The sequence below is a fragment of the Juglans regia genome, chromosome 14, assembly GCF_001411555.2.
Source record: "Juglans regia cultivar Chandler chromosome 14, Walnut 2.0, whole genome shotgun sequence".
In the NCBI taxonomy this organism is placed as follows: Eukaryota; Viridiplantae; Streptophyta; class Magnoliopsida; order Fagales; family Juglandaceae; genus Juglans; species Juglans regia.
Window position 1 is genome coordinate 23,967,901 of NC_049914.1, and position 25,914 is coordinate 23,993,814.

General features: G+C 34.1%; 2 protein-coding genes across 3 annotated transcripts in view; both read left to right on the forward strand.

The window, feature by feature from the left end:
• The window catches only part of LOC108994647 (rho GTPase-activating protein 7-like), a 28,226-nt gene extending 18,215 nt beyond the window's left edge, over positions 1 to 10,011 (forward strand). Inside the window, exons 14-22 of the mRNA XM_018969939.2 lie at positions 453 to 806; positions 2,558 to 2,607; positions 3,604 to 3,664; positions 3,747 to 3,830; positions 4,667 to 4,780; positions 4,852 to 5,021; positions 5,908 to 5,977; positions 9,022 to 9,228; positions 9,481 to 10,011. Of these exons, the coding sequence (XP_018825484.2) occupies positions 453 to 806; positions 2,558 to 2,607; positions 3,604 to 3,664; positions 3,747 to 3,830; positions 4,667 to 4,780; positions 4,852 to 5,021; positions 5,908 to 5,977; positions 9,022 to 9,228; positions 9,481 to 9,660 (1,290 nt within the window). The 3' untranslated portion in view covers positions 9,661 to 10,011. The remainder of the gene's footprint in view (positions 1 to 452; positions 807 to 2,557; positions 2,608 to 3,603; positions 3,665 to 3,746; positions 3,831 to 4,666; positions 4,781 to 4,851; positions 5,022 to 5,907; positions 5,978 to 9,021; positions 9,229 to 9,480) is intronic.
• Positions 10,012 to 12,294: 2,283 nt separating this feature from the next.
• On the forward strand, positions 12,295 to 20,272 carry LOC108999490 (protein SMG7-like). 2 transcript variants are annotated; one of them, XM_035684978.1, is made up of 8 exons: positions 12,295 to 12,550; positions 13,384 to 13,504; positions 13,711 to 14,316; positions 14,604 to 14,726; positions 15,934 to 16,166; positions 16,284 to 18,232; positions 18,371 to 18,511; positions 19,619 to 20,272. In XM_035684978.1, the coding sequence occupies exons 2-6, from the start codon at positions 13,433 to 13,435 to the stop codon at positions 18,208 to 18,210; spliced, it is 2,961 nt and encodes a 986-aa protein (XP_035540871.1). In that variant the 5' UTR covers positions 12,295 to 12,550; positions 13,384 to 13,432; the 3' UTR covers positions 18,211 to 18,232; positions 18,371 to 18,511; positions 19,619 to 20,272. The 2 variants fall into 2 exon arrangements, with proteins under 2 accessions (XP_035540871.1, XP_035540872.1); XM_035684979.1 differs by having other exon boundaries at positions 13,448 to 13,504.
• Positions 20,273 to 25,914: the final 5,642 nt, after the last annotated feature.

The following is a 25,914-nucleotide window of genomic DNA, read 5'->3' on the forward strand; positions in this document are numbered from 1 at the left end:
CAGTGAGTCTGGCCATACCTTAGGTGTTAGCTACCTTCTCAAGTTTTCTTCAGATGATGAATAGCTTAAAACTCTATCAAATATTTCACTTTGGGTATAACTTCTGTTTGATATTAGTATAAAAAGATTGGACATTGTAATAGTTTCCTTAAGTTTGTATATGGATGAAAGCATTGGCAGTTTTATAATTCAATTTGCATAGGAAGAAAGTTACGTCTCATTGTTGAATATGCTTGGAAGAAACTGAAATCCCAAATTCTTGACTTCCAATTTAGTTCTATGTTAAGTTACCTTATATAGAAAGTGATGTTGTTATTCATGAGTCTGGCAGGTTGGGTGTACTTGAGCCATAATGCACACACAGACACACATGCAAGCATGGGTGCAGACATTAGATTTCGTTGATCATATAGGTAATTTGTTGACACTTGTATTTATATACACTTGAACAGGCATTTGGGGTTGACGATTCAGATGTTGTATCCCCTAGCAAGAAAAACCCCGCTTCAACTGAGAGTACAAATTTATGTGTTGATCATGAACAAATAAGAGATCCCAATGGTGACATGTCGGAGGAGCGAGGCAAGCACAAGAAAGTAAATGATAAATCGATTAATGAGGTGGACCCTCCAAGTGTATCACCTACTGGTGAGTCTTGTCGATCTGTGGGGGAGATTCTTTCTTCAATGGATCCAGTGCAACCTTTGTCAATGCCTGGAGTTGAATTAAGTCCTGGAAAGCCAATGGGAAAAGTTACGGCATCTGCTGTCAATGCGAAACGATCAACATTCTGGGGAAGGGGCAATGTGAGTAGCCATTTGTTTCTGCTTTCTTATTATTACATTAACCATCAGGAATTCTCAATTTGGAAGGAGCAGGTTATATGATATCTTACTTTGAGAAAGATGGTTTTGAGGCTCTTTAAAAAAATATGTTTAATTGACCTAATTTATGTGCAAAGCTTTACTTTCCAGAATTTTCTTGATTTCTGTGCTGTCTCTAGTTAGCTTATCTGATGTTTACTTCTTGTGTACTTGGTAACAAAATATTACTCATAAAAAAAATATGAAAGAATAAAAGATGATTCAAAGACTCTTGAATTGTAAATGGTATTCAAAGCCTCACGAAACATCTGTCTTGCCGTTGTTTCTACTATTGCTATAACAACTAACATTCTTTCTTCCTTCCATGTTGTCACCACTACTGCTACTGTTGTCATTGATGATGCTATTCCTTTTGTTATATGCCATGCAATGTTGGCAAAAGCACGCTTAGTGCAAAGTGCATTGCTTACCAAAAGCAAAGCACACTTTTGGTGTATTTTTAGTGAGCTTAACTGCTTAAGGGCATGCTTGGAAACTATGAGAATTCTCAGTATTCTCAAAATTTCTCATATTTTCATTCCCAAACATCACTCAAACACAACAGTTTTCAATTTCAAATTTTCAACTTTTTTATCTAGTCATTATTCAAACACAAAAATCAATACAAATTTTACAAACTTCAGAACTAAAATAATACTAAAAAGTGATATTCAAATAACTTTTTAACTTTATAATATTTTTATTCAACCTTTTTCTCTCTCATTTCCCACACTCCAATAAAACATCTTCACTCAAACCATTTCACTGCTATTCACTAAATTCTGAGATACTCCAAGTGTCCAATCATGCCCTAAAGTTAAAAAACACCAGTTTGTATTTTTTGAAGAAAATATGTAAAATATTAGTTTTAACTGTTAACGATTGTCTGTAGCATTAATTTAGATGAGGATGATGAGAGTTACACATCTTTTATGACAATGATATTCTTATGCTTAATGATGAGGATGACCATATATTTTAGGATTGCATTGTATTGTTTATGTATTTTTGGTCATTGACTTTTTGTTTATATTTGATTCAGCCATGTACTTTATTTTGACCGTGTCTATCAAATATCCTGATTGTGTGTGTGTGTGTGTGTGTGTGTGTTGTAAAGAAGAAAATTATATACGATGCTATGTTTCAGGCAATTAGCTGATTACTTGATTATCATGTTGCATAATCCTCTAACATATTGAGATAGTGGCTAAATTTATTACCATCTTGTTTTTTTTAGACTTTTTTATTGTATTTTATGAATTTTTGTTGTTATGCATTAGTTTTTAAAAATGTGCGCTTTACTTTAATGAGGTGCTCACCATAGGCTCTAGGTGATATTTGCCTTTAGCGTGCCTGACACTTACATAAAGACTGATTGAATGAGATTTTTTTTTTTCTTTTAAGTAAGATAATTTTATAAGTCGCTAAAGGGGAGCAATTAAGCATGTGGGAGTATAGGAAGGAAAATTAGCAGAATGAGAATTGTTTATTTAAGTGCTGTCTGGACATATTAGTACTACTTAAAAAAGTGTCCTTGCAAATGACGAGTTAAATTTAATTACTTATGCTTGGGTAGACAGGCACATGATTTGGTTTGACAGAGGCATGCAACAAACAGGAGATGTTCTATATTTTGCAATGTATCTTTAAGTGCAATGGCAGGGGTGTGAATATATTTGTGGGTTTTTATACAGGCCAGAAAGACACCCTCAATGGAATCGGTTGATTCTTCTGGAGAAGAAGAGTAAGGCGCTCGTATTTATTAGCACGTTGCTTTATAGAATGTATTCTTAACAGTCTTTAGTATCTCTGATTGACTCTGTTAATCTCAGAATCTGCATTGATCAATATTGAGGCTTTCTAACTTAACCAAACACCCCCCCCCCCCCAAAAAAAAAAAAAAAAAAAACACTTGTCGGCTTTTATTTATGTTTAGATCCAAACCCTAAGGGGTAGTTCAGCTGGTCTGGCCTTGGGTTTGCTCCCCAATGGTCACCAGTTCGAGTCCCCTTAGGGCCACCGGAGGTTTACCTGGTCGTTAACTTCAGGGCCCTGTGGGATTAGTTGAGGTGCGCGCAAGCTGGCCTAGACATCCTCGGTTATCAAAGGAAAATTTATGTTTCGATCCAGTGTACAAGGAAAAAAATTATCTGTCAGCGATGACTTTCTTTGATGTCCATCGGATAAAGTTGTAAATTCCCCTGTTCTTGTAAAGTTGAGCTCTTCCAGACTGCAGTTTGCTAGTTCACATTATTCAAAATGGAAATGAGAAATATTAGAAAAAAATCTTGAAATAAATTCCTATTCAAATAAGAAAAATGATAACACGCATAACTTTTCTCAACACTTTACCCAACTATGTTTTAAAATTAGGGATATTTTGTAAAATACCTTATAAAAGTAAAATCACTTTACAAAAATACACTCATTTTAAAACATGTGTAGTGAAATGTGTTGTGTGGGTATCATTACTCAATAAATAAAGGGCGTAAGAACTGACCTTATTTTTTATGCCTTTTTACTTGCACAAGATTTAGGCTTTATGTTAGGTAATCATATTTAGGTTAATTAATTCTTGAAATTCTGTTGTACTCCATATATCTTGAAATTCTCTTGCATGGGCTAATTAATTCTTTTTAAGCTTAAGCAACTGTCTGCAGGACGCAAGCTCTTCATTTAATGTGTTTAATACCCAAGTAACACCATTTGTGTAAACATTGATTTAGTTTATTATTCATAGGCTTGCTATTCAGAGACTGGAGATTGCCAAAAATGACTTGCAACACAGGATTGCAAAGGAGGTAATATTGCTTTTGCTGAACCAAAACTGAGCTAACTGTAATGATTTTGTTACTAACAAGATTGGCCATCATTTCTTTATAGTCTAGAGGAAATGCAATTTTACAAGCAAGCTTGGAGAGAAGGAAGCAAGCTTTGCATGAGCGGCGCCTGGCACTTGAACAAGATGTATTCTCTCCATATCGATTCAATTCCCGCCCTAAAACTTACATGTTGTCTTATGCTTCGAATTTGTTTGCATTAGATGTTCCACATATTGTGTCAGCATTACAAGTTTTGATGTTGGCTATAATGCTGCATGTGCTATCAGCTCTGAAATTCTGCCATATTATATGTTCTTGTTATTTTCTGTGTTCCCATCTAAATATTCTCAACTTGTCAAAAGAAAATTCCAAATTTCTATATCTGTACAAATGCACTTAGAATAAATAATTAATATAGATGGATTGAAATAAAAAGGAAAAATCGTAGCAGAACTTTAGCATGGGACCTTTTAAAATTCTCTTACCTTTTGATGGGGCCTACTTTTCATAGTTTTCTTGTATCCATTACGAGTATCTTGTTTTTGTTAGGTGTATTCTTTGTATACTTCCCTTGTACTTGGGCTACGCCTACTTGTCCATCAAAATTTTTTTTATCTTACCTATCAAAAAAATGTTTAACTTTTTACAGCTGTGGTATAGAATTGATGGGATTGTAATATTGTATGGTGGCATTTCATCTCATTTGATGTTGTCTTAGGATACAGCCAGTTGAAAATTCCAAAATGTGCTGAGGAAAGAAAGGTTTAATATTGCTATGTCATCTATAACATTTAAATGTGATACAATTGATAAATAGGTATAATTAGGACTACTATGAAGAACTCTACTTTTGTAAGAAGCATATTCAGGATATTTGGTTGCACTTATATTCCTTTTTTATTGGTAAGTTGCACTTATATTCCTTGTTCAGAGGTTCATTGCACTGTTTTCATTTGTCTTCTGACTTGTGAATGACTATAGGTTTCAAGATTGCAAGAGCAGTTGCAGGCTGAAAGAGACCTTAGAGCTGCACTGGAAGTCGGTTTGAGCATGTCTTCTGGACAGTTTTCTGGTTCGCGTGGCATGGATTCTAAGGTTTGTGTAGATAATTTTTTGTCAAATGCTTGGAAAATATATATTCTTATGACTTCTAAACTGATGTGAAGACAAGGGCAGAGCTAGAAGAGATTGCTCTTGCTGAAGCAGATGTGGCAAGGTTGAAGCAGAAAGTTGCAGAACTCCACCATCAACTTAATCAGCAAAGGCAGCATCACTATGGTTCCCTCTCTGATGCATCTGACCGTTATCAACACGTTCAAAATCATAATCCCCAACAGTGAGTTTGAGAAATCATGCTACTGATTTTTAATAATCAGATTACGATGTTATGTTATTAGTAGTATCCTCATTTCTTTGACACCAATAGGACTGTTTATCATGTTTACAATGATGTCTATCAAGCTTAAAATGATGATATCTCACAAAACTGGTTTATGATTTCAGTTTGCCTTATTTCTTGGCATATTTGTCCCAATGTTATAGTTTATAAAGAGAGATTCTCTAGGTACTACTAGTTGGTGTGCAAAGCTATTCTATCCAATTTCAACTCCTAAATCTAGTGATGTAGTAGCAATGTGTATTTAATCATGTGGTTTATTGGTGATGGTCTAGTTTCTAAGAAGTTTAAAAATGAGGAAAACATCTCTACTTCCAATCTTGTGTTGGTCAGATGAAAGTGAGGGCGTAACGCACCAAAGGAGGCCCGAGCCACATTTGGGCCATACTCCAAAAGAAATAGTTAATGGTGCAATTGGATCCCCTTGGAGCCGTCCATTTTCGATCATAGGGTCTTTTGCCTTCCCCCAACTCTAATGACCCATTTATATCAAAATGTTTCCTTTGACATAATAATTTTAAATTGTGTAGGCATGCATGATAGTATGCTCGAAGATAAAGTCATGTTATCAAGTTTACATGCCAGTCATCAAATGGGGGAAGTGTCAAATATCTCGCGTCCTTCTTTGAACCTTGTCTTTTTCTTGGTTGAATATCGTAGTGTGGCAGAAGTTTAGGGATGTGAATATTCTTTCTGTTGAACATAGAAGTTATTGCAATGCTACATTTCAAAATTTTGTTTGTTTTTTTTATCGGTAAACAATACATTTCAAAATTTTGTTAACTTATATTTTCTGTTACTATATAAGCATTTATTATTATTGCAGGAGATTTCTTCCGCAAGATTTTGATACAACACTTGCTTACTGTAACCATGACCGGAAACAGAGGACTGAGGTATTTTTTGCAATTTTTCACCTATCTGTATATATCTCAATTAATCTGAACATGTGTTTTGCTAGGATTTATAGAGAAGAGATGCTAATTCCAGTTAGTTGTCACTTTCTAAAATTTGTTTGACCATTCTCTTTCTTCATTTTTTTTTTTTTTTTTGGTTTAGATGGTGTATAGTGTGAAACAGTTAATCCAAATAAATATGAAAGTCCCTCTCTATATTTATTAAATCAAAATAATATTTAAAAACTATAAATTAGAAAAGGGCATAGTAGAAATATTGTTACCAAATATTCATATTCATTCATTTTTATTATATACTTCTAAATATGGTTATTTACTTGCCATTCCTTTTCATTCCCTTCTTTTAAAACATCCAAAAAATGAAGCAAGGAAGATTCCATTCCTTTCTTTTCTCTTAATTATGCTCATTCCATTCCATTTATTATACTCATTCCATTCCATTCCATTCTATACATTTCCTTTCCTTTCTTTCCCATTCAGTTCCATTCCATTTTGACATGAAACTTTCTAGACAAACAAGGCTCGAATGCCATGTTGAAAATTGAAATAGTCCAAGAAGCTTAGGCCGTTAGGAAGTTGGCCAACAATATAATTTTTTTTTTGATAAATAAACAGATTTTATTAATAAAAGAATGGGCAAAATGCCAATTACAAAACTCTTATGCCCTAGCTAAGTAGGCGCACTAGAAGCAAGGAAATCATGTAAGTCCATGCCATTAAAGTCCACAACAATAGCCCAAGTACAAAGAGTTCTAAAAAATAAAACTTTTAGCTCTTTCACCGATCTCTCATTGTCCTCGAACATTCGCTCGTTTCGCTCTTGCCACAAGCGCCACATGATGCATATATGGATCATCTTCCAAACTGCTTTGATCTGCTGCATGCCTCTGATATTTGTCCAACATGCCATCGCTGCCACCACTGTCTCCGGCATAACCCACACTAGATCCAGTCTACTAAACACCTCGTTCCAAAGTTCCCTGCTATCTCGCAATGTAGAAGAAGATGATCCACCGACTCACCCCCTCTTCTACACGTAACACCAATCTGCTATGATTACCCTCCTTTTCCTCAGGTTGTCGGTGGTGAGAATTTTTCCTAGTGAAGCTGTCCACACAAAAAATGAGGCTTTAGGGGGTGCCTTGTGCCTCCAGAGCCTTCTCCAAGGAAACTGAGTATCAGGCTCTTGTGTGAGCCTTATAAAAGGAGCGAATAGAAAAGACGCCTTTCCTTGTAGGTATCCACCACATACCATCTTCATGCTGCATGTTCAGTCGTATGGAGTATATTAGGCTATAAAAATCTACAAAACTGCTCATTTCCCAATCCTCTGCCGCCCTACTAAAGTTAATATTCCAGTGAATCCGCCCTCCCGAGACCCCCATAACTTCTGCCACTGTGACATTTTTGCCACTTGCATTCTAGAAAAGTGAAGGAAATAACTCCTGTAGGGCACTATTACCACACCAAACATCTCTCCAGAATCTAATCCTGGTTCCTACACCCACTTGAAGTCTAGAGTGTCGATTGAAGACACCCCCCTCCCCACCCTTTTCTTATGTGTTTCCATAGGCCCACTCCATAAGCCCCTCTAACTTCTCTAGTACACCATCCCCGGCATAAACCACCATATTTGTTTTCAATCACCATTTTCCATAGGGCCTCTGGTTCCTTGTTATTTTCCACAATCATTTATCAAGTAACCCCCGATTAAACAACCTCAAATTTCTTATACCCAAGCCACCATTAGAGATAGGACGACATACCTTCTCCCACATAACTAGATGGAACTTAAACTCCTCCCCCATAGCTCATGCACAGGCTAATAATGATCTATATTACTGGTATTGTCCCAGGCTAGTATTAAGATCTATTTGATTTTCACCAACTGCAGGTTTCAGGCCCCTCCCTGAGGGCAAGGGGCCAACATCTGAACTAATTTTCCCTTTGTTGGATTTATATATATATATATATATATTTATATATCCATTGAAGCCGCTAAAAGGGTGAATCACTATAGATGGCAACAGGGTGGGTCAGGATCCCCATCCTCATCCAGGTAGGAAAAATAGATCCCCACCCTTCCCATCCTCCATCCTTGCTCCGGGGATTAACTCTATGCTATTGTCTATCTTCATTCCCTCTTCGCATAAGTGTCCACTGAAGGTTGACTTGGCGGACAAATGATTTGGCATTTCTCATCTGAGAATATTCACTGATTGTGAAAGCTCAAAAGGCTAGTGATGAGTATCTGAGCATTAAGTAGAATTGGATACTAGTAGACCTGGAGAATATTTGAGATGAGCTGCTAATCTTTCTTTCATTTTATTATCTTCTGTTCTTTGATATCTGCTTAATCCTTATCTAGACTGGCACCCCAAAACCAAGATTTTTGCAGAGATCAGTGGCTCCATTTTTTTTTTTTTTTTTGAGTAAGAGAGATTTTATGAATGATGAAAGAGGATGTTACTCTAGTACATAAGAAGTATGCAAGATATCCACTTAACAATCTAACATATAACCATATTCCAGTTTTAGCTGCGGTGCCTCATTAGCTCAGGCTGCCACAGATTGAGCTATATCTCTATATCTGTCCATTCATGCTTTTACTTTTCTTTTGGTGTCGTGGCGGGGGGTTCGTTCCTCAGTATTCTTTAGATGAACTGAAAAGTTATTGATTCAGAAATGTGATTATATTCCAGAGGTGATCATTATCTGCTTTTTTTGTTTGCCAAGTAGCTTTTATAATTTGCAGCTTCCGTAGGAAGTATCTGGATTATTACCTGGATTATAACAGCATCGACCTCTTTTTCTTTTTTCTTTTTTCTTTTTTCTTTTCAACTATTACCTGGATTATAACAGCATCCTTTCTGATCTATGTAGTTGATGCTTGTTCATTTAACATTTTTGCTTTGACTCCGTTTGCCCTTTTGCATTGTCTATTTTCTAGGAAATGTTTGTCTCCTTTTTTCTGCAAAACTCTTGTTTCAAACAATATGAATGAATAGACTATATCGCCACAGGAGAGTTTGTTGGGCACAGACTGGAGGAGTATTAAAGGACAAGTGTTGGCATCTGGTAGCAATATCATGCAGTCTTCTCGAAAGCAATTCATGGAGTCAACAAGCTTGAGTGATTCTAAAAGTACCGAAGCATCCACAAGTATTTCTATGGATGAACTTAGTGCTGTTGATTCTGCCATCGTGCCTTCCACTTCCAGAGCAGTAGAGGCAAGACTTTTAACTATTTTTATGAATCTATGCACTTGGAGGGCAGCATTTTTTTTAAAAAATATATTAGTTACTTTTATCTTTAGAAAATTAAAGCCAGTCAAATGTTTTCGTTTATTTGATTCTGTTCCAGCATGTATCTTGTTAAATCCAATTAGTTTCAGGAAATTGCAAAGACGGTGTCCAATTTTATCAGTAGGTGGGATTTATTTCCAAATTTATCCTGATATTGACATTGTAAGTTGGTTACAGATGGAGTATCCAAGACATCCATCTGCAGCATCTTCTACATTGGTAGAATTGACAACTCGGCTTGATTTCTTCAAAGAAAGACGTTCTCAGCTCATGGAACAGCTCCACAACCTTGATTTGAACTATGGTACGTCTTCACAAGACTTTGTCTATAGACCATCGTCCCCACCATGGAATTGACTGACTGGAGATGATATGCTTCATTGACTGTGTTCAGAAGAGTCTTGCCTGACTTGTTATTGTATATTCTTCTACCCGATTACTTGTATCTTTATCCTCTAGCCCAACGTACGTAGTTTTGTTTAATATTGTGTGTTTCATATGAAAATTTTCTCTCTTGATTTTCCCTAATGTTGTTGGATTTTGGATGAGAAATTATTTTCCATTTGTTCTTGGGGTTTGTTCTTTCTCCCTTTTCTTTTATTTATTTTTGGTCATAAACAATGTAAGGAAGCATTCTGTGTCTTGTCAATAGTAAGTGGAGGTATGTTAATGTTGAACTGACACATTTATAGTGAACTACTTTTTTCGTGTTTGAGAAGTTTTTCTTGTGCTTTATATTGACCCTTGGTAATTTGGATTAGAGCGGTACTACTCTGCCGCTAATATAAAAAATCATTTTTAAAAAATATAAAAAAAATATCAATACATTAATAGTTACTTTCTTAACTATTGAGTAAAGAAAAAAATTAAAATACATGAGGAGTCAAAATGAGGGGGTAAATTGAGTGGGCAAAGAAGCATTTTTCATTTGGATTATTAATTGAAAACCATTTTTGAAAGTAAAATGAGGGGTAGGAAGAATCTTCAAGCACGGGGCCAATAATCAACAGGTCGAGTATGGAATTCTTCCTATTTTTCTCACTTTTTTCCTGTAAAACCGCTGGAATTGTGATATTTTTCCACTTGTCTTAATCCTAAGTTATCAATTTTCTCCGTTGTCAAATCCGAAAATTAAATCTAAAGTCTCATGAAATGTTCAAAGTAGGGTCTTTTGTCCTCTTTAATGGGTAAAGAAATTTTCTAAGCTATTACTATTGATATGAAAGAAAAGTTGGGGAAAAAATAAAAGAGCAATGGCTCTTTTTGTTTTTTGTATTTTTCTTTCGGGAAATAATAAATTAATGTCCTGAAAAGTCCAGTTTAAGGTATAAAGTTCTGAACGTCCAAGTAGGGGGAAAAACCACTTTGGATGGTTGTGATCATATCTCATGGATTACAAACGACCCCTTATTAACGAAGTATTATTTACTAGGTGCTTTCAGATACAGACATGCGGTATTTACGTTTTATTATAAGATGTCATATTAGTAAGCACCATGTTTTGCGTATCTGAATCAAAAGCATAAATATTCATTGATTCAATCGACAACAGATACTCTTTATGAGCAGTGCTAGCGAGCCGCTTAACTTTGACAGCTGAGCGTGCCCGCTAGCACAATACACTTAAAATCACTTTCTTAATCATTAAGTAAAAAAGAATTAAATATATGAGCGATCAAAATGAGGGGGCAAACTTAGGCGACATATCAGCATTTTCCTACTCCTTATATGGAGTACCGCGTAATAACCTATTCTTGCTTTATTTTATTTTTCATTGTTTCATAATTGTTTTTCTCATATAATCTGTAAATGTAGGTGTTTTCAAAGTTTTTATTTGAAAATTCATTTGATGTTATGATATTAAGTGTCTAAAATATTATAAAAATAATAATAAGCATTATAAATTCTATTGAGACAATTTAAACCATGGTAACCTCTTCCCCTTAGAACCTACAAGCAAGGAAAAAGACATTGGGTGATTTAAGTAGGAGATGCCTTCGATGACTACTTTAGAAGCGCTATAAGTGAATAATCCTCTAAGTGTCTAGAGAGTTTTATGTCTTCCCAAGAGTTATTATAGTAGATTGGCTGTATTTTGTATTGGAAGCTTTCTAACACTTGATTGATGATGCATTTAATGTAGGTCATTTCGTTAGATGCATTGCCTCGTTTGTTTTGAAAAAATATTTCATCTAATTATTATAATTTTTCTAATTTTTAATATAAAATAAAATAAATAATTCAACTTTTTCAAATCTCAAAACAAAAATAATATTAAAAAATATACTCTAACAATATTTTATTCAACTTTTTAACTTTAATCTAATCTAATCTCAAAAAACAAATGAGGCAATGTTGGGCGTGCATTGGGTTTTAACGTTACTGTTTTCAAGATAATCATGACACGTCACAGATCATTCCTCATTTATTACGCTCGTCACGTTGGGTATAATTGCTCATCCCATAAATCTCCATCTTCCTTTTTGTATTTTAAGTTTTAAAACTTAAACGAAGAATAAATAAATCTAATTGGTTAAATAAGTTCACTAAAAAGTTTATTGAAGAAAAAAAAATGGATAAGTAAATATGAGTTTGGTTTAAATTTGGTAATATTAGGTTAAATATATATATATATATATAGAGAGAGAGAGAGAGAGAGAGAGAGAGAGAAATATTTGTGGTTCCCAAGATTCAATTGAAAAAAATAAATCCTATTTTTTTTTACAAGGATATTCATTAATTTTATCCCTAAAAAAGTATTTCTATTTTTATAATTTTTTTTTTCGGTTTCTATCTTTATCTCATTTGAGATTCTCAAGTTCTGTTGAGAATTTGAGTTTCGAAAATTAAGGAACATTAAATAAAATTCAATTCATATTGAAAAAGAAAGAAGAAGATATTAATGACTCCCAACGGCACAAGATCAAGAATTTCCAATATAAAAAATAAGAAAGTGATGGCACCTAAAAAAAAAAAGGGAAAATCTAAAAGGGATTAGGAAAATGGAAAAGACGGCCAGAAGAAACGGCGTCGTCTCCGGCATATGACAGAAATGAGAGAAGAAACTGGGTAGAATCTCTCGTCAAGACTCAAAACTCCAAACCTCATCCCCCCCCTATTGCTTTGTACCTAAAATTAGATTTGTCTCTCTCCCACAGAAGCCAAACCCTAACAAAGATTTTCCTATTTTTCTTCACTACAAGATGCTTTGATCGACATACCACGCGCGGTGGATCCGATTCTCGAGGTCTGTACTTATTTATTCTGTTTTTTTTTTTTTTTCTTATTGTTTTGGATTTTGATAATTTTGTTATTTCTTTGAAAATTTCGACCTGATTGATCCAATTCTCTCATAATTTTTGGCCGCATCGGATCTGGGTTATTTCTCTTCCTTTCATTTTTATTTTCTTATTATGTATTTTTTGGGGGAAAATCTTCGACTTTTTAATCAACGAGCGTTTCTTGTATTTATGGAATTATTTTCCTACTTATCTTTGCGTTTAGATGCCTATAAAATTAACTTAAGGAAAAGCGAGGTTATCTTATCAGGGTTGGAGGTCGTAATTTATGTTCTGTATTATTTATGGGTATCAGAATCATCCTATCCAGGTTCTGGTAACAAAAAATTATGAATTCTAGGAGTTTCTATTTATGTTTCTTTTCTTTCCCAACATTGTATCGGCAGCCCGGTGGGTTTGTGCAAAATGCCGGATGAAGATATTTGCAGGTTGAGAGGTTACCTCTCATGCTAAATGTGGGGTTTTATCTTTTTTGATTTTTATCTTTAATTTTTTTTTATCACGGGGGTTATTGGGTTGAGAATAAACGAGCAAAAATCTGTGGTGCTGTTTTGGTCATGCATTCATGCTGCTACAAGAGTCCTTTGGCTGGTTTTTACATATATGGCTTTGTTATTGCCGTACGAGTGTGTCTGTTATTTTGGCTTTAGAAGGATCAATGCACAGAAAAAACTCATGGTCTAGAGGTGTGCTCTCAGCAAGAATATCAACTTGCAATCTAGATACTAGTGAGTGTGTTATCTTTTTGCTTGGGTTTTCAAATTAATGTGTGTTTTTGTAGATCTTCTGCTGATTAATCCTGTTTGAAGTTGGGCAAGCATATTAAATGGATGATGATTGAACAGATGGATAAAATGTCTGCTCCTTCATCTAGGGAGCGTGTCCAACGCCTTTATGAGAAGGTATCTCCTTTTTCCCTCATTAAACTTGAGGTTTTTCTGTTTTGGGTATGGGACTTGGATTATCTTTTCAATCCTTAACTAATTTGTGCTGGTAAGAATATTGCTGGATTTTCGGTGTACAGAACTCTCTCTCTCTCTCTCTCTCTCTTTCTCTGTTTGCACAATTTATCTTTCCTTGAAGAAGATAATATTTGTACTTTATGCAGAACATAGAGCTTGAGAATAGGCGTCGGAGGTCAGCCCAGGCACGCATCCCATCTGATCCAAACGCTTGGCAACAGATGCGTGAGAATTATGAAGCGATACTTCTTGAGGATCATGCTTTCTCTGAGCAGCACAGCATTGAATATGCTCTATGGCAGTTACATTACAGGCGAATTGAGGAGTTGAGAGGACATTTCAGTGCTGCTCTAACGTCTGTAGGCCCAAACGCATCTCAAGGTGTGAAAGGCCCTGCTCGACCTGATCGAATTACAAAAATAAGACTCCAATTTAAAAATTTTCTTTCAGAAGCAACTGGGTTTTACCATGAGTTCATATTAAAAATCCGAGCTAAGTATGGCCTTCCACTGGGTTATTTCTCTGAGGATTCAGATAATCGAATTATTACAGAGAAAGATGGGAAGAAATCTGCTGAAATGAAAAAAGGTCTGATATCTTGTCATCGTTGTTTGATATACTTGGGTGACCTTGCTCGTTATAAAGGATTATATGGGGAGGGTGATTCCAAAAGCCGGGAGTATACGGCAGCGTCAAGTTACTACTTGCAAGCTGCATCTCTTTGGCCATCAAGTGGGAATCCCCATCATCAGGTTTTCCCCTTTATTAACACTCTGCTACTATTTATTCTAATTGCATTTTTCAGGACTTTATAGCACTTTTCTCTTTTGCTGGCTGAGTGAATAATATATGCTCCTTGTATACAGTGATAACTCCCTTCTTATTAATAAAATTTATCTATCTTGTAAAAGAACTATTTTTTTATAGGTATATCTTGTAAAAAAATTTTGATCCTAATATATTCCCTGTTTAGGCCATATTTGTATGTTTTATTGTGATCTTGATCTTTCATCGTGACATTCTCTGATCTTTGTGACAGCTTGCTATCTTGGCTTCATATTCGGGGGATGAGCTGGTGGCTGTGTATCGATATTTTCGGAGTCTGGCAGTAGATAGTCCCTTTTCAACCGCGAGGGATAATTTGATTGTTGCATTTGAGAAGGTATACTGTTTGAACTGATTGGTTTATAAAATATATATTATTTACCTGAGTTGTGGCTGTTTTGCAAAAATGTTATAGCATGTCTAGAGTTTTATCCTTCTGTGTTGTTTTATTATCAGCATCATTATTTTTCTGTTAAGTATTTGTTTGGTTTGAGGAGTTAACAGGTAGCCCTTGTGCATCCTTCATCTCATTCATTAGTTTCTAGATTACTAAACTGAATTTGTATGTTACATGCTTCTCTTATATTGAAAGTCTGAAGGCTTACTGCATTTTGAGTAAGAGTGGAAACTAGGCTATTGTTGTTTTCAGTTGGAAGTTCTTTAACAGGTGAACCGCATAACATCAGTTAGATAACTATGAGCATGCTTATGGGTTTGGAATCTAATTCACTTTCTTGATTTAAAGGCAAGCCACTCATTCTAAAACTTGATATTAGATAGTCTGAGTTAAAATACAACTCAAGTCAACTCAAAGAGAGGCTTAATCTTAACTAAATGGGGTTGGCTACATGGATCGTTTTAACACCAGATAAGATCCATTTTCATCAGATATGACACTAGAGTATGATATAACCTGATTGTTTGAACGATGTGAATGTGATCTTTCAGCATCACTGCTTCTGAACTTCTAAATGAAAAAGTTAATTAGAAGTAATCTATTAGGTTTGGAGAATATGCTTCTGTTGCAGTGCTAATTAATCAAAGTCCATTCCCTGTCTGAATATTTTTTGGATGTCCTTGCATGAAATAAAATAACCAGCAGAATTGTTATTGCTGCTGAAATACTGTTCGCTGATGGTTAAATGAATTGTTTGACGACATTCACTGAAGTTGACCCCACTGTACTCTCAAGCAAATGATGTTTAGTTATATTTTTGCCAGAATAAAAGCTATTTGTATTTTTATGCTTCTGTCTCGAGTCATGAGCTTTGATCCCATAAGAAATCTCCTTTAGTAACTGGCTTAAAGCTGTTTATTAGAACTCTCTTTCTTTGGGCCAAAGCTGTAGATTTCAATGGCCTCAATCTTCATGCTTTTCTTTTTTGTATTTATTCCCCCTAAGTAGGTGTAATCTCTTGTATACTACCTGTGTACTCGGGCTTTGCCTATTCGTATTAATATAATATAATCGTTTACCTATAAAAAAAAAAAAGTATCTGGCTTAATATATGCTTCTCTTTCTTTTTCCCTTTCATTCCTGGCAGAATCGGCAAAGTTACTCTCAACTACCAGAGGATGTAAAAGCTTCTGCAATCAAGGAGTCACCTGTGCGAATGACTGGCAAGGTAAGAGGGAAAGGGGATGTGAAACCTGCACCAAAAGATACCAACTCAGAAGGCAGCCAGGTAAAGGAGAGAACATCCACCGTGCCTGAGACATATAAATCCTTTTGTATTCGATTTGTTCGTCTAAACGGCATTCTTTTCACACGTACAAGGTATTTTACCTGGAACCCTTACTAAATTTGGTTATATCTTGACCAAGCATTGTGTACTGACTCTCTCCCCTTCTCACCCCTCCCCCTTTCCGTGGTTTTTTGTCTTTATATTTCTAGCCTGGAGACATTTGCAGAAGTTCTCTATTTGGTCAGCAGTGGTTTACGTGAGCTCCTGTCTTCTGGGCCACAGGAAGAGCTGAATTTTGGTGCTGATGCTCTTGAGAATGGACTTCTCATTGTTAGACTTGTCTCCATTCTTGTATACACAGTTCATAATGTGAGAAGGGAGACTGAAGGTCAGACATATTCAGAAATTGTACAGCGTGCTGTTCTACTTCAGAATGCATTTAATGCAGTTTTTGAGTTGATGGGACACATATTGGAGAGATGTGTGCATCTGCATGATCCTTCTTCAAGTTATCTCTTACCTGGAATTCTGGTATTTGTTGAATGGTTGGCATGTTTCCCAGATGTTTTGACGGGCAATGATACAGATGAAAAACAGGAAACTGTTAGATCAAGATTTTGGAACAATTGCATATCTTTCTTGAATAAGCTCTTGTTGAATGAGCCGATGTCCATTGATGATGATGATGGTGTGACTTGCTTTAATAACATAAGCAGGTATGAAGAAGGTGACACTGAGAACCGACTTGCTTTGTGGGAGGACTTTGAGTTAAGAGGATTCTTGCCGCTACTTCCTGCACAAACCATTTTGGATTTTTCGAGGAAGCACTCCTTTGGAGGTGATGGCAATAAGGAAAAAAAGGCCCGTGTTAGAAGGATTCTAGCAGCGGGGAAAGCTCTAGCAAATGTTGTTAGAGTCAATCAAGAACCAATGCGTTTTGATTCGAAGGTCAAGAAATTTGTTATCAGTGTTGAGCCCCAAATCTCAGATGATTGCATGTTTGCTACGACCTATGCAAGCATGCCTCCCACAGATGGTATAATGTATGAAAAACAGACTGAGAAAACAAAACATTTGGACGTTCTACAGCCAAATCCTGTGCTACACATGGGAGGGGAAGAGGATGATGAAGTAATAGTTTTTAAGCCTACAGTGGCTGAGAGGCGAACTGATGTGATTGGTTTGGAATGGGCCCCGTATGAGGGCCTGGAGCCTGGTCTAAATGCTTCTGCAGGTGTGAAATTTCTTGGCAGTTCTGTTTCAGCCCCTCTAGGTAATCTCCGGCAGCAGATTGCTCTTGAGGTGGGTTCACAAGTGCCTGCATCTGTTGGTAATATGGTTCCCCCGCATCTCCAACCGATTCAATCTTATGCTTCAAAGTGGTCAATGGAAGAGGAAGCTCTTCTTGCTAACAGCTTGAAAGGTCTAAGGTTTCTGGAGAATGGAAATCTAATGAAATCTGAGCATCAAGATATTGGCATATTTACTCCTGTCCTTTCAGCTTCCATCCAGCAAGCTGTCAGTGCTACTGGCGGTATGCCATACAGTCACACAAAAGCTCCGGAAGCTGGGATATCCAAAATGGATGCTTTTGCATATTCTGGGGCTATTTCTGATAACTTTGCTTTGAAAACATCATCAGCATTGCCTGCAGGTATGAAAAAAAGTCCAGTTAGTCGGCCTGTTAGGCACCTTGGGCCTCCACCTGGTTTTAGCCCTGTTTACTCTAAACAAGTGAATGAGCCTGCGTCTAGTTCAGAATTAGCGAGTGAGATTCCAATAATGGATGATTATAGCTGGTTGGATGGATATCAGTTGCCATCATCAACCAAAGGCGGTGGGACAAATGGTTCCATGAATTACCCATCCTATTCAAACCCCCAACACATTGGTATCAGCAATGGCTCAAGTGGGACTGTCAGCTTTCCATTTCCTGGAAAACAAGTTCCAACTATGCCATTCCCAGTGGAAAGACAAAAAGGCTGGCAAGAAGACCAGACACTTGAACATCCAAATCAATACCATGAACAGCAGTTACAGCAACAGCATCAACTCATCAATGGAAATCAGCACTTTATTCCACTGCCTGAGCAGTATCAAGGACAGTCCCTCTGGACAGGTCGTTCCTTCGTGTGATGTCTGCACGAGCGTATATGCGGTAAGGCCAAGTTCTCTGTACTTGAAGTTGCAATTAGTATATTTTTACTGCTTGTATTATTAGTTGTGTTGTTTCTTTTGTTATTACAATAATTGTAATTAGAAACTTGTTCTGATCTGACAAACTACCATTCCCCAGGTCCTTGGGAATGATTCTGGTGAATGTACTGCATCCTTTTGCTACCAAATTTAAACTCCAACTTTGTAGCCTTGTCAATGTTGAATTAGTGTTGGAGCCTGGGTGGCATTGGCTTTATTGCAGGCGCTTGCTACTACACGAGTGAGTATTTAATTAGTAATTACAAGCACTGTGTGTGAATGATTTTTTTTTTTCTTTTTGGGGGGGGGGTTGTTGTAGGATTTTGGTTACCCTAGTTAAGAGTTGGGAGCTAGAAATAGATACAAGAAATTCATGGAAGCTAACACCACTGAAATCAATAACAGTAGCCCATAAAGGTACTGAAAAATAATTGTGAGTTCTTTTAAAGAGTATTCCTGATCTTCAAAGCTCAACTTGTTCCTCTCAAACAAAATGCTCCGCATAAGGCACAAGGGAACCTTCTTCTGCACAGCTGTAATTTGGGGATTACCCTGAAGACCTCTCCAGCTGGCAAGTGGATCCACCAACTTCTTGGGCATTACCAAGTCAAGTCTGGTCCTGCCGAAAATATCATCCCATATGGCCCTGGCCATCTCTCAATGAAATAACAAGTGGTCTGCAGTTTCACCACTTTTTTACATATACAACACCAATCAATAAAAAGAAAATCCGACTTATCTTCAGGTTATCTATGGTCAGGATTTTTTCAAACGAGAACAAGTGACTTAACCATTGAGCCGGTTATTATTTAGTATAATTAGTTATATAACTTCGATACACGTAGATTAGCTTTTCCTGTGACTTGCAGTACCTTACTATGGTTTTTTGTTGGGTTCACTTTGTCTGGTTCAAAGCTTTCCACTCTGAATCTCATACCCTGTTGATGGAAGCAAGAAATTAAATTTCAGTTAAAAACAACCAAAATAATCGGTTTTCATTCATTTAGGACTGAGTTTAATGTGAAGACGTTTCTTTGTTGAGATATATACAATAGTTCAGCCAACTTGAGCGTCTTTCTTCTCTGGCAATATTACACATAGTCAGCACTGACTGGTATGGATGACGACCTGTTTTCCTACTGTATGACACTGAAAGGCGCCTTTATCTCTTCCCTCTGTCATCCGCTGTCCACCGTCTGGTGTATAAATACCTGATAGTAATTTCACTCGGCATTTCTTTTACTTGAACTGATAGTGTATTTCCTCTGGATTCATTGCTTTTCTTCAATTTTCTATGTTACGGGGTTTGTTGTATTATCTGCACTTTGATTTTGTTCTCTTGTTACAGATTTGGTCAAGCACACCAGCCTGGAGGAAGAGAAATATGGAAACATCTTCTATGATTTGAAGTTCGTGAGAAGTAAATGCCTTGTCTGGCTACATGGGATGGGTAAAACGTGTTAATAAGATCATCTGTTGGTTTTGGGCCTTATGTCTTAGACAATTGGTGGAATAAAGATGTGCTCCCCCATTTAACTCAACTGTTAGAGAGTCTAGCTGTCGAAATTGCTGATATGGTCTTAGAGGCTGGTGGCAGATAAAATTATATAATGCTACTCGACGAGTTCTTTGCTACGAAGCTGAGAGGAGCTCCAGTTGGGAAGGTCGCTGGTTGTGATCTGGGGTATCAGCAAGTTGGACAGTGTGATATGATATAAAGACATCGTGAAGATAGTATTTGGGGGTGTGAGTACAAGTGTAGGGTCGTTGCCTCTGGATCAAAGACTTTTGTTATGTTTTTATTATGCTCTCTTTTGAGTTATTATTAGAATGCATGGGCGAGTATGTGATAGGCAATATGCAATAGCATTTTGGTTCTGAAAAGTCGGGCTCGACTCGAACTTTTTTATGATGAAATAATCTGTGGAATATACACATACTATGTTGGATTTCGGATTTGGCTTATTTATCTCTAGTTTCAATTGCCTCAATTTCTAAGAAATTGGTGTATGAATGTTTTGACCTTGCTTTCCAATGTTGCAATTTGAGTTTAATAGCAGCTATTGGTTATATAATGTTACCTAATAAATACATCTCACAGCAAGATTACTGTCTAATTTTCATTTTCTTCCAAAAATTTGCAATGAAAAATCAGTAGGAAAATGGTTGCAATGTCAATTATCCGTCTGATATTAGTTAGACCAGTGAAAGAAGAAAATGCATGAGGAAAGAAGTTATGACTGATTGGTTTCGGTTTCAAAACATGGTTTGGACGTCTTTAGGACATCTTCAACTCTCTATAATCAGATCGAGTCAGCAAGAAACGTCGTACCCTTTCGTTGAATAGAAATTTGAATGGGAAACCAGATTTGCTCCAATTTCATGGGAAAACTCCGAAGTGGGGTTGAAAAAGGGGGAAAAACACGAGAAAATGACACATTTCGTTGAAAAAGATGGTGTGTTTGGTAAAAACGAATCATGGTTGACAGCTACTTTTAAGCAATATGTTAAGTTATCATATTATAAATAATTTCATAGCTAAAGTGTTTGAAATAAAAGTAAATTAAAAGCATGATACGATGACAAAATTAAAGATGAAAAAAAAAAAATTCTTTTATATATAAATAGATAAAGTTTTAAGTAAATTTTGAATCACTTAAATATATAAGCATAGGCGCCAAGTTTGATTAAAAAATATAAAGCAAAAAGCATATACAATTTGGGAACATAGTGGCACAATATTGAAGGTTAAATTTAGGGGTGACAATTGGTGTTCGTGCCATGTCAAATCATAAACATTCGATTATATAGCTCAACCCAAACCCAATCCGTTAAGCTGAACATGTCAAACTTTCAAATCATAACCCGACTCTTTTAAATAACGAGTCATGTCGTGTCAGCCATTTTGACCCGTATAATAATTAATTAAAAATATATCAACACAACATGACTAATTTAAACCTGTTTCATGTCAATGAGTCGAACTAACACACATAATCCATTTAATCTGATTAATATAATTTTACATAAAAGTTAAAATCTGTATTTATTAGTAGCCATAATATTTAAAAAAAAAATAAGACTACTTATTGACAAAAAAATATCAATATTTTTCAAATTTTAAAACATAATAAAACCAATATTACAAACACAATAATAACAAATATAAACATAGGTCTATAATTACAATTCCAACAATAAAAACATAAATATACTTAGAAATATTAATATTATAACTTAACAATAATAAAATTGTGATTTTCAAATAAAATCTAAAACGGGTCAAAACGGAATGATTTGACGCATTTAGGGTTAAACAGGTTGACCCGTTTAAAAATCGTGCTTTAACGGGTCAACTTATTTTGACTTAAATCCATTAACATAAAATCCGAACTTACTAATTTTGTGTCGTGTCACGTATTGTCATCTTTAATTAAATCTTAAAAGACATAGAATATACCCGTTAAAAAATACTGGTATATACCTATTGGGAGTAAATGGTATATTTTAGATACCACTAATGCATATATGAACCAATTAAACTATATATACGTGTGTGTATATATACTAGTGGTGATAAACGTGCAAAGCACGTTTGCCACATCTATCAAATTAAAAAAAAAAATAAAATATAACTTTGAATATTAAAATATTTTAATGTATAAAAATAAAATTATTATTTATTTATGTTCATCATTTATTATGAAATTTAAATTATATTAAAAATTCAAATTAATTAGATAATTTTTTTTCTTAAAAATGTACAGTAAAATTTTATTATTTATTTAATGATAAAAAATTAGTATTTTAATTATCTATTTTATGTTATTTTAAATCAATATTTAAACTTCTATCGTTAGATTAAATCTGAAAATTAAAGATGAAGAGTTGTAATTTAAAACCTATAAATCAATATTTTTCCCCACCTTTCATTTCTCTCTCTCTTTCATTCCCCACGCATAATTGTGGTATTACGTCGCACATTGACATTCACACAGACGAACCTAAAAAGAAACAAAAAAACAAAACAAACATGAAAAAAAAAAAAAAAACCTCTTTACTGTTCATAACAGTAATGAACAGTATATGAATATGCGAAAAAAAAAACCACACAGCTTATTTACTATTCATTACTGTTGATTAACAGTAATAGGATAGCCTCTTTTAAGATATCGACAAATATATATATATATAAATTGAAGTTAATTTTAAGTGTATGATAGAATATTTATATTTTAATTATCTATTTTATGTTAGTTTAAATCAATATTTAAACTTCTACCGTTAGATTAAATCTGAAGATTAAAAATGATATATCACTTTTAGTATTACTCTATAAAATTCTAAATAACTTAAATAAAAATCTAAAAAATACTTATCACACAAATTTGATCCAATCAATTCAATTATATATACTTGTTTTTACAAATTCTAATATAATCACTAAAAATTCAAGAATTATAAATAACAATTACATAACAATTCGACTATAAAGCAAGCATTTGACAGAAGTAATAATTTATTTTACTCTTTAGATAAATACAAAAAAAAATCTATTTAAAGAGAAAGAGATAATATAAACATTTGCGGAAAAAAATATGCGAAAAAAAAAAAAAAAACTTTACACTGTTCATTATTGTTGATGAACGGTAATAAAGGTAATATAAACAATTGTAAAAAAAAAAAAAAAAAAAAAAACTCTACACTGTTCATTACTGTTGATGTTACTTTAAATTGAAGTTAATTTTAAGTGTAAATTTTAAGTGTATGATAGAATATTTATATTTTAATTATCTATTTTATGTTAGTTTAAATCAATATTTAAACTTCTACCGGTAGATTAAATCTGAAGATTAAAAATGATATATCACTTTTAGTATTACTCTATAAAAGTCTAAATAACTTAAATAAAAATCTAAAAAATACTTATCACACAAATTTGATCCAATCAATTCAATTATATATACTTGCTTTTACAAATTCTACTATAATCACTAAAAATTCAAGAATTATAAATAACAATTACAACAATTGGCTCATAAAGTGCCAAAGATTCGGCTGCATTAATGAGTTTTACTCTTTTAGATAAATACAAAAAAATCTAAAAGCAGAAAAGCAGAGCAATATAAACATTCATGAAAAAAAAATACGCGAAAAAAAAAAACTTTACACCGTTCATTGCTGATGAACCAAGAATAAAGCTGCAATAAACAAATTGTAAAAAAAAAAAAAAAACTCTGCACTGTTCATTACTGTTGATGAACAGTAACATCAACAGTAATGAACAGTATCTGCATAGCCACTTTTAAGTTATAGCGCAAGGCGCAGATATATATATATATATATCACATTGGTTGATCTGAATATACAAGTGAGTATAGCTTTAATTATAAAAAATATTATTCAAGTAGTGCATGGAACAAAGCTGTCAAGTTAGTCTATTAATCTTAAAAACCCTCCATTTTAAAATTAGGTGTGAATCCAACCTCGTCTGAACACGAAGAAAACAGAGTGCAGTGCAGATCATTCATTATTTTGGAAGCTGAAGGCCGCGGCTTGGATCGAGTTGGGATCCCAATCAGAGAGCTGCTGCATCTTTAATATAAATATATATATATATATATATATATATATATATAAATAGAAATGGTCGCAGTCGGCATTCCTTAAGGGAAACATGTGCCTTTCATTTTTGTTGACGTTGACATTCAAAATTGACTTTCTAGTGGTGATTACCGGCATAGAATTAAGGTCGCAATCTACCTTTATTTCCCCTTATTTTTTTCTACCGTTCATCTTTAATTTCTCTTCAAAGCGTTTTAGAGAGACCAGGCATTGAAAAATGCATGTATTTTGTAAAATGATGCTTACAATTTTTAATGAGTAGGTTATGTACATGAGAACTGCTACATCTATAAAAGAATTATACAAAATAATCCTACAAACTAACGTGCATTCATCTGATCTATTAGATCTACTTTATAATAAAAATAATTTTACAGTCTGACGAATCACATAAAATGACATCAGTTTGTGAGATTGCTTTTATTGGAAACAAAAAAGAAAAAAAAAAAGATAACAGATTGGGTCTCATTGAAAGTTGGACTTCCAAGCGACAAAGAGAGAAAAAAATGTCGATATATTATATCAAATCTTATTTCATCGCTTTGATAGAATTAAATGATACAAAGAGAAATAGACAACGTTAAAAAATCTTATGTGGACCGTATTAATCATATATAATCTATTTACATTTTTAAAATTTAATCATCTAATTTGAGCAGAGAATTAGAGATGATCTTTCTTTGTTTATATATAATCTTAACTTGGAGTATGGGGGTTGAGAGTTGTTTAATTAAGTTATACCCAAACTTTCACATTATAAACCAAAGAACATATCAATCACTTTTCTTGGCTTTTTTTTTAAAGAAAAAATATATATTAATGGGTGTATTATGATATTGTAAAACTGATATAAATGTTGAGGATGCCCTTTGTAGAAAGCATTGTGATTGGGGTCCCAAATGTCCTAGCTAGTCATATAGGTTCTTTAAAGTGTACTTAGGGCACTTGGTTTGGAAAGTGAGATGAAAATTTCTTATTTCAGATGAAAGTTTAAAATATTATTTTTAAATATTATTATTGTTTTGAAATTTAAAAAAGTTGAAATGTTCATTATATTTTGTGCGAGAGTGTAAAAAAATTATAATGATAAAATTAGACGAGATGAAAATTTTATGTCTATCCCATGCCCCAAAGTCCTATCGAGGGAAGCCACCGAAAGTCCTCACCAAATGTGTAATTTTCTTTTTCAAATATTTTTTAAACCCCTTAAAGGCTTAAACATTTAAAAAAATCACAAATTCATTAAAAAATAATTACAAATACTTATAGTTAAGTAAAAATAATAATAAATGGGTACAAAAAGTTGGTGGACATTCTTGGTGGAAGAAGTGTTTTCCATGCACTAAACATTCATTTTATTTTATTTTTAATTATTTAAACTTTTATTTGACACCATTACACATTCCTCACAAATAATAAATATTCTAATTTCTTAATTTAAAGAATTATTTCATTCACAAATCAACAAATCAGTGTGAAAATACCTATTTTATATCTCTAACATTATAGGATTTGGATTATAAGGAAAAGTTTAAAATTAAATATCTTCTTACAAATTAAGAATATCAAATTCTTATTATGTCCGTAGTGTGAAAAGTATGTAATCTACATATACTAACTTGCAAATATAATTTTTCTAATTTAAAACGATTCATATTGTTATAATTTATTAGGTATAGAACAAACTTGATTTTTCATGAACTTATTATATAATAATTGAAAATTACACCATTTTAAATTTTTTTTTTTTTAAATGCTTTAGCTGAAAAATCCCAAGGATTCCATCAATTCCACATTATTAATCTCAAGTCGTAAAATCGAGACCATAAAAATAAAAGTAATGCTACATGCAATCGTGAAATGCGCAAACGCCGTGTAGTCGCTTTAAAAAAGAATGAGGTCCACAATTAATTTTTTTTTTTTCATGTGGGTCTCGTATTTATTCATTTTTTTTTTTCAAAACGATTGCACGTTGTTTGCCCACTCACGACTGCAACTATCATTTCTTTAAAAATAAAC